Source organism: Leptonychotes weddellii, chromosome 9 (assembly GCF_054177405.1).
Source record: "Leptonychotes weddellii isolate Sample4059 chromosome 9, ASM5417740v2, whole genome shotgun sequence".
In the NCBI taxonomy this organism is placed as follows: Eukaryota; Metazoa; Chordata; class Mammalia; order Carnivora; family Phocidae; genus Leptonychotes; species Leptonychotes weddellii.
The window spans coordinates 99,091,251-99,100,981 of record NC_138377.1 but is presented as its reverse complement, the minus strand read 5'-3'; the positions used below and the strand labels follow the sequence as shown (position 1 = coordinate 99,100,981).

General features: G+C 35.3%; 1 protein-coding gene across 11 annotated transcripts in view; it reads left to right on the top strand.

Annotated features, from left to right (window-relative positions):
- MYO9A (myosin IXA) overlaps positions 1-9,731 on the top strand; it is a 271,185-nt gene that overhangs the window by 125,277 nt on the left and 136,177 nt on the right. For 10 of the 11 annotated variants that reach the window (XM_081831336.1, XM_081831342.1, XM_081831337.1 and 7 more), the window contains one exon: positions 4,000-4,119. The exons of the other annotated variant lie outside the window; for it this stretch is intronic. In XM_081831336.1, the coding sequence (XP_081687462.1) occupies positions 4,000-4,119 (120 nt within the window). The remainder of the gene's footprint in view (positions 1-3,999; positions 4,120-9,731) is intronic. 11 annotated transcript variants of the gene reach the window in all.

Here is a 9,731-nt window from a genome sequence, read left to right as displayed (position 1 = left end):
GTGGCTCAGTTGGTTAAGCGACTGCCTTCGGCTCAGGTCATGATCCTGGAGTCCCTGGATCGAGTCCCGCATCGGGCTCCCTGCTCGGCAGGGAGCCTGCTTCTGCCTCTGACCCTCCCCCCTCTCATGTGCTCTCTCTCTCTCATTCTCTCTGTCTCAAATAAATAAATTTAAAAAAATCTTTAAAAAAAAAAAAAAAGAAAGATGCAAACAACCAACAGTGACTCCAGAAGAAATAGAAAATGTGAATAGGCCTATAACAAAAGAGACTGAATTAGTAACAAAAAAAAGCTTCCACAAAGCAAAGCCAAGGAACAGTGAATTCACGGATGAATCCTATCAAAAACTTAAAGAAGAATTAAAATGCAAACTTTATAAACTCTTCCAAAGAATAAGATAAGGGAATACTTTAATTCTCATTCTGTGAGGCCTATATTACCTGGATACCAGACAAGACATCACAAAAATGAAAACCACAAACCAATAACCCCCAACCTAAATGTCCCTCAGCTATTGAATGGATAAGCAAAATGTGGTATACTCATACAGTGGAATGTAATTTTGCCGTATAAAGGAATGAAATATTAGTACATGCTACAACATGGATGAACCTTGAAAGCATTTTGTTAACTGAAAGAAATCAGGCACAAAAGGCCACATTAAGCATGTATCACAAATAACAAATGTATGATTGCATTTATGAAATGTCTAGAATAGGCAAATCTGTAGAGGTAGAATGTAGATTAGTTTTTGCCTAGGGCTGGAGTAGGCAAGCTGGGAGATGAGGGAAAGGATAATTAAAAAGGATGGGGTTTTTTTTGGGTATATTGAAGGTATTCTAAAATTGATTGTGGTGATGGTTCAAAAACCATTGAATTGTACACTTTAATTAGGTGAATTGTATAGTATGTGGTTTATATTTCAACGGAACTATTATACACAAAACACAAAAAAAGAATGTTCATAGTGTCTTTATTCTTAATAGCCCCCAGTTGGAAACACCCAAAAATCTATCAGTGGAAGAAAAGATAACCAAGTTGTGATACATTCCTACCATGTAACATTATTCTGCAGTAAAAAAGAACAAATTACTGATTCTCGTAATGAGTATCATAATGAGTCACAAAAAAATATTGAGCAAAAAAGCCAGACATGAAAGGATACATATAGTGCATGCTTTCATTTAGTTTAAGAACAGGCAAAATAATATATAGTGATGAAATCATAACTTGATTGCTTCTGCAAAGGCAAGGGTGGTATTGATAGGAAGGGGATGAAATAACTTGCTGAGATAATGGAAATGTTCTATATCTTGATTGAGGATTAGATGGATGTAAATATTTTTTAAGATCATCAAATTTATACTTGAGATTGGTGGGTTACTGTGTTTGAGATATACCTTTAATGGCCATGAGGCCTGGAAGCTGGCATTACAGAAGCTGCTTTAGGATCAGAGACATGGCTTCAGGTTTGAATGATCAACTAGGATTGAGTTCCGTTATGTGGAGTAGTATCTTCAAAGAGCTTGGACTTTTCTGTCACTGAAAAGATGATTGAAAAATTCTGTCCGTTGGCCTTGAACAGAGAAATAAGAAGGACCTTAGCAATCTGTGTTAGGCCTTAGATAAGGTTTTTCTTAAACTACCTTTAAAAAAATCAGTGCCCCATATGTTTACCATGCATACATATGGGGTCTGAACTTACGTTGTATTTTGGTGCATAATCTCAAGGTAAGAAATTAACAAAACTAGGGCACCTGGGTGGCTCAGTTGGTTAAGCGACTGCCTTCGGCTCAGGTCATGATCCTGGAGTCCCAGAATCGAGTCCCGCGTCGGGCTCCCTGCTCGGCGGGGAGTCTGCTTCTCCATCTCCCGCTCCCCCCTCTTGTGCTCTTTCTCTGTCTCACTCTCTCAAATAAATAAATAAAATCTTTAAAAAAAAAAAAAAAAAGAAATTAACAAAACTAGACCAGGGACTAGCATAAACCAACACTAAATAAACATGTTTTAAGAGTTTATGAGACTCCTTAGACAATAACTGTCCCTGAAAATGTACTTATAAACCATGCTAGGAAACCTAACCACCTTAACAGGGCATTGTTAAGCAAATGAGAGGAAGATCAATTTAAGGTTTGGAAATAGTATTTTAGTCTAAAATAATAAAGAGTTAAAAGAAGGTGTAGAAAGCAGAATGAGAGAAGTTAAAAAAAATAAGATAGGTGTGATGGTGAGACATAAAACAGTCACAAATACAAAATTACCCATATCCAAACGTCATTGCCACAATTTATTAGATAAAAGAGTACAGTGGCTGTAGTAATGTCAAGTGATTTCTTCAAACTGCTTACTAATTTAGTATATTTAATATCCTGAACTTTTACATAAAATACTTTAATACCATAATCTCCTTAAAATTATTTCTGACTGGCAGATTATCAAGATAGCCTGAAAGTCTAGTGATAACTTTTTAAAATGACAGTTTGGTTAGAGTAGAAATAGAACTTTACAGGCATTTTTTTTCCCCCCTCAAATGGTCCCCCTCAACTGATATCTACCTTCCAGCACCACCAACTAACCAAGTATATAGGCTAGTCTGAGCCTAAGCGTTCTTTCTTCAAGCAGCCTATCAAAAGTGGTGGGGAGGATTATTGATAATGGACATAGAATATTTTTACTGAGGTATTCTTCAACTAAGAAATGATGGGTAACTTGATATTTGTCTCTTTTTGAAACATTGAACATTTGCAGCTATGGGCTCTCCACATTGGATGAATGAGATAGTGTTTTATTAGTTTACTTTTTCATTATTGGATATGAAAATAATTTTCAAATCTAAGTATATTATTATCTGATATAAGATTCCATCTCCTAGATAAAATGTGGATGCTTGCTCTCTGAATCCAGTAATCTAGTTTAAGGGATTATAGTTAGACTAAACCCTGCTTTGCAAACCTCTTTGAACTACTCTGCCTCTATTTAACTTTTTAAATGATTCTGCATTGAGAACTGTTCATGGATAGTATCTCATTCCTAATTATACAGTAAATATGCACTAATGAAACTTTATTCATTGTGTTGCTTACTTTGTCTCTATCTATTGTTAAACTGTTCCCTTTTGTTTTTTAAAAGGCAAACCTACACCAATTTGAACTAAATGTCCTAACTCTAGAGATGTTCTTTGAGTAAATGATAGTCAACACCCTCCCCCACCCCAACCTGGAGATGCCTATTCTCTTTTAAATCCATCTGTTGCTAATATTAATGGTACTGACCTCCCCCCAACCCCCTTTATTGTTAGAGTGACTCACTGTTTCAGTAACACTAATTTGGGGCTTTGGTCCTTACTTGAACATGCTCTCTTCCCTTTCCAACAAGTAGTTGATTCTGTCTCACTTGACTAAGTGGTGGTGAGGTACATTTTCCAACTTTCTTTTCAGATTTATAAATACCAAAGTGCTGCTGGGTTTTCCTGCTCTATGGTGCTTTTCTTCCTGCTCTTTAAACATTGACACACTTGTTGGAATTCTACAAGTGTGGTTGATTGCAAGATTTGTGAAGGAATTATTTAACTTTTGGCAAATTGTTTTGGGTATATTTCTCTTTGGGGTTCCATCATTGTTCCTTGCATTGTTGCCAACTATATGCTAATTATTTTTCAGACCTGATAAAAATGGGTCTGTTAAAAAAAATAAACATACAAATTGTTTTGAAATTTCCCATATATTTTAAATTAGAATTTTTTAGTATAATATTAACTCAGCACTTTCCGTACTGAAAGGGATACTTGGAATATCTAAAAAAAGACCTTTATATTTTCCTTTTATTTTTGGGTAATTTCCTCACGTCAGTTTAGAAAATTTATTCACATTTAACCCATATTACTTGATATATTTTTATATATTCTTAAGATAGTTGGCAGCATTGTCCTTGATTCTCTGTTTGGGCTTATATAATATCTTTTTCTTTTCTCCATTTTTTTGTTTTTCTTTTGCTTCCTAAGGACATGATGATACAGCGCCATGTGCAATTTTGAAAAGTATGGATAGTTTTAGCTTTCTCCAACACCCAGTCCACCAGAGGAGCTTAGAGATTCTGCAGAGGTGCAAGGAAGAGAAGTACAGTAAGGCTTCAAATCCTGATAAACTCTGTGTCATCACATATCTGTTTGGAAATGGAAACCAGGAGCATTCTGCACCAGGGTGGGACATAAATTGCATAGGCAGTGTGACCTCCATAATCCTTTGACCAGTCTCAGGATACTTCCATTGATTGAGACTTTATTTCTTCTTTCTTTTGAAAAAGTTGATATACTTCTTCTTTGAATCTGGATGACTATTTGCCTGTGATCCTTGAGTTGTTAATTATACTTGGTTTTAGAATCTGAATTGGTTTTCAGTTTTGTCTTTAAAGTAGCTGAATGATGGTTGAAAATGAGTAATGATGTTTTTTCCTGCTAATTTTTAAAAAAAGCTTTATTGAAACCTAATTGAGGTAAAATTGCATGCAAAAGCATAGAGTTTGGTAAGTTTTGACATATATATGCACTTGTGAATCATTAGCACAATCTAGTTAATTACCATACCCAATACTGCCAAAAGTTTCCTCTGCCCCTTTCTGTTTTGGCTGATTTTTATGCTTGCTTATGCTTGAATTTCAGCATCAGCAGTGTTGCTTTTGTGTATCATTATTTAATCCATTTTGTTTGATTGCATTTCTATCAGACCTTTCTGTGTCTGGTTTAGATCAAAGCCACCACATTAATGTTTTGGCTTAAGGAAGAATGAGAATCATGGTGGATATTCTTTTTTTATTTTTTTATTTTTTTTATAAAATTGGTGTGAAAAGATGCCCTTGGTCTCCATTTCCTCCTTTCTATTTGTTATACTCATTCTGAATGAAAATGGATTCTTTTGCCTATTGTGGGATTATAGTTATTTGGCTATTGCTATAGTGAGAATAAAGAGATCCTGTAGAATACTCAAAGCCTAACTCAGCAATTTGCATATAATGGACTTAAATTACTTATATATTCTGAGCTTTTTACAAATCACCACAGATTTACTTTATTAATTTCAGTTTGTGATTGAAATTCCATGAAATTTTAGAATCCAGTTATCAGTGAAAGGAGAATGTAAGTAGAATTTCTAAAAGCAATGTTGTGGGTTCTTCAGTTCTTCTTTGGCTGTTTTGGTATAAGAAAATGTGTAATACATTTTGAAAAATACTATTAAAAATGTTTTCTCATTTTAGAAAGAACAACGGTAAGTATTTCATTTTAAAAAGACTATCCTTAAGTGTTACTATTAATTATTACTGTTGTTTCTAAAAGGTATACAATAAGTCTTCATTTCAATTACCTATCTTCCTTTTCTAAATCTTTTAATCCATGGGACATTATTTAAAACAGCCTACAAATCTTTTTTGGGAGTTTAAATTAATTGTTTTGAATTTTTAAATAGTTGCAAGTAGTTTGTTTTGTTGATTTTCATGACCCTCAGTGCATTCCAGCTTAGTAGATATGGGTTCAGAATAGGAGGGCACCACCACGTACAGCATAGGCTGCATGAGGAAATTATATATTTGTATTTACATGCAAATTTATGGAAGTTGGAGCTTTTCCATTATCTTAGGTAGTTTATTCCATTTTCTATTATAGTACTACCAGTAATTAGAATTTTATAATATATAAAATTACAAATTCAAGGGGCGCCTTGGGTGGCTCAGTCGGTTAAGCGACTGCCTTCGGCTCAGGTCATGATCCTGGAGTCCCGGGATCGAGTCCCGCATCGGGCTCCCAGCTCGGCAGGGAGTCTGCTTCTCCCTCTGACCCTCCTCCCTCTCATGTTCTCTGTCTCTCATTCTCTCTCTCTCAAATAAATAAATAAAATCTTTAAAAAAAATAAAAATAAAAAAAAAATAAAATTACAAATTCAAGTCTAGGAGACAGTTTTTAAAAAAACAGGGGACTACCAGCTTTAGGTAATGAATAATTGGCAAGGGGAATGAACCCTTCCACAGGTAACAATGATAAAACCTGGAGAAAATTTAAAAATAACAAAATGATTTGAAAGCACTGGAAAAAGACAAAGCAAAAAACACAAAAAAAACCACACACAACACAAAAAAACACTGAAAGACCAAAAAGAAGCAGAAACCAGAGGAGAGTTTATTCTTTGAAGTAAGTTAAGTAGTGGATAAGAATTGTGAATCTGTGGCTTTTTAAACAAGGTGCTCCCCAACTCTCATAGCCCCAGAGACAGCAGACTACAACCATACTGACTTGAGGTATCAGAGAACAAAGTTGAGGATTGGCAAAACAACTTGGAATTTAGGAGGAAAATCCTGGAACTGATGAGTAAGCTGCCAAAGGGCTAAAACCCCATGTTAGAGTATAAATTCTGCCAACCATACCTGGATGACAGCTGTGAGTACGAAGGGAAGCTGGTCAACAAAGCAATGCAAACCAAATAGGAGATGACCTTTGAAAGCTACAACTGCAGTAGGTGAGATTTGCAAGTTTGCTGCTTTTTTGACAGAGGGCTCCATAGCTCCTGTGGGAGAAAAACTGAAGTCTTGCTATCTTAGTCCCATAAATAGAGGGGAGAGAGAAAGAGGCAGAATAAATATTTGAAGAAATAGTGGCAAAAACATTTCATGTTTGGTTAAAAAGAAAAAACAAAACTGACCTAGAGATCCCAAGAAGTTTAGTGACTTCCAAGTAGAATAAATAAAAAAGAAAACCATTATTAGGCACATTATTTGCCAAATGTCAAAGATAAAGAGAAAATCTTGAAAGCAGCCAAGAGAAAATATGGCACATTAAATACAAGGGGATAATGATATGATTAACACCTGACTTATTAAAGCAGTGGAGACAGAAAGATATCCAAAAATCATATTAAAATATTGCCCCCCCCCAAACAAACAAAACACCCCCCCAACAAAACCCAACTTTCAGGCAAAATTTCTATATTTTTAGTTTGGGTCTAGACCGTTAACTACCTGTTAGAAGAAAAATCAACAGTTTTCAGAAAAATGTAACAGAATTTAGTGTTGCTACAATGTATTTTCCACAGTCTAACTATTAGCAAAATATTCTTTAAAAATGAACCTGAGGGGTGCCTGGGTGGCTCAGTTCGGCTCAGGTCAGGATCCTGGAGTCCCAGGATCGAGTCCCGCATCGGGTTCCCTGCTCAGCAGGGAGTCTGCTTCTCCCTCTGACCCTCCCCCCTCTCATGCTCTCTCTATCTCATTCTCTCTCTCAAATAAATAAATAAAATCTTAAAAAAAAAAATGAACCTGAGATAAAGATGTTTTCAGATAAGAGGAATCTGAGAGAATTTGTCACCATAATATATATTCTACGAGAAATGATAATGGAAAATTTTTTTTAATCAGAAAGTTCAACTTTATTTTTTTATTTATTTAATTTTTTTTTAGAGAGAGAGAAGGTGTGTGAGCAGTGGGGGGGAGGGGAAGGAGGGAGAGAGAGAAAGAGAGACTCTTAAGCAGGCTCCACACTCAGCACTGAGCCCAACATGGGGCTCAATCTCATGACCCTGAGATCAGGACCTGAGCTGAAATCAAGATTCGGATGCTTAACCAACTGAGCCACCCAGGCATCCTGATAATGTAAGTTCTTTAAGCTGAAGGCTAAAGTTACCATCAGATAATAACTTGGATGAATAGTAAGTGTGTTGGTATACTTTTCTGCAAAAGGCCAGATATTAAATATTTTAGGCTTTGTGGGTCTTATGGTCTTTGTTGAAACATCTCAGTTCTACTGTGAAAGGAGCCATAGACAATACATAAATAAATAAGCATGGTTGTGTTCCAATAAAACTTTATAATGGACACTGAAATTTAAATTTCATATAATTTTCACATGTCACAAAAACATTCTTCCATTGATTTTTTTTTTTCCCCCCTCAACCATTTAAAAGATGTAAAAGCCATTCTTTGTGTTCAGGCCATACAAAAACAGGCCGTGGGTTTGATTTGGCCCAGGGGCTTAGTTTGCTGATTCATTAATTATTTCTATTATCATAGAAATAATAACTGTGTATAAAAATAAATGACTATACATATTTCCTTTCCTTCTCTTAATTACTTTTAAAAAGATATATGACTATTTAAAGTAAAAACTATGAGATTGTTCTGGTGGTATAAAATGTGTCCACAAATTCTTTGATACTCCTCTCTTCAAGAGGCATGTGCTGTACTTAATGACTCACTTCTAACAAATGGAATATAGCAGAAGTGACAAGAGACAGTGTGTGACCTTAACGATTAAGACATAAAAGGTACTGTGGTTCTTCCTTTTCATTTCTGTTGCTCCCACTTTCTCTCTCTAGTGACTGTTCTCTAAGATTTGGTCGGGAGGAAATTAGAGGAGAGGGGAGGGGAGAAATTGGGGTTCTTGGAAGCATGACCTTCAGTCCCACTTCTCCAAAGGTCAAGAGCCCTGGTAAGGAAAAAGAATAAGATGGTAGGAGGAAGAGAGAGAGAAAGGGTAGAAGAGAAGAATCTCACTTGAATTTGAACCCATACTTTTGACCTTAAGTCTACACTCAGGACATGTTTATGAAGAAGATGAAGGATCAGCAATTGTCAGAGAAATGCTGTGGGCTTGATATAACTTAATACTCTCACCTTGCTGACAATGCCTGCCTTAATGTCCCTGACCTCAGGCCTCAGTATGGTCCCACAAATGATTGAAAATTTAATCTGACCAAATGCAATTAATGGAATTCCATTGTAGAAATCCAAATGGAATTTAAGTCTGACCTAAATGGAATAAAATAGAAATCAGTAACAGAAAGATATCTGAGAAATCCTCCAATTTTTTTTTTTTTTTTTTAAGTAATCTCTACACCCAACATTTCTTGAACTTACAACTCATTAAGAGTTGCTTGCTCTTCTGACTGAGCCAGCCAGGCGCCCCTTGAGAAATACTCAGATATTTTGAAAATAAACCACATGTGTAAATAACTCATGAGTTAAAGGAGAATTTATAAGGGCAACTTAAAACTATTTTGATCTGAATGAGAATGGAAATAACATACTTGCATAATGCAACTAAAGAAGTGCTTATAAGAAAATTGATAGCTTTTAATTCCTTATATTAGAAAAAGGTCAGAATCAATGCTTTTACCTTATGAAGCTACAAGAGCACTTTAGACCCAAAATAAGTAGAAGTGAAGTGCTACAATCTGTGGATACAAAGCAGACCAACAGTAGAGAAAATCAGTGAACACCAAAAGCTGATTTTTCAAAAAGAGCAATGAAATTGATAATGCTCTAGTTCTGTCCAGTACAACTTTCTCTGAAGATGAAAATATTATCCAGCTATGCTCTCTAAAACTGTAACATTAGTCAATATGGCTGTTAAGCACCTGAAATTTTTTGAAAATTTGAAAACTGAAGTTTTAATTTGATTCAATCAAATAAAATTTCAAAGCCACGTGTGGCCAGTGGCTGCTGTATTATTAGACAGTACAGATCTAGCCATTCTGATGGAGAAATATAAGAGAAGACACAAATACTGTTATCGGAAATGAGCAAGTGGACACAGTTACATACGGTATAGACATCAAAAGATTGAGGAGAGATTATGAACACATGTCAATAAATTCAACAAAGATGAAATGGACAAATTCCTTGAATGTCAATCTAAATTGACCCAAGGGAAAATAGAAAATTTGATCACTCCTGTATCTATTAACAATGATG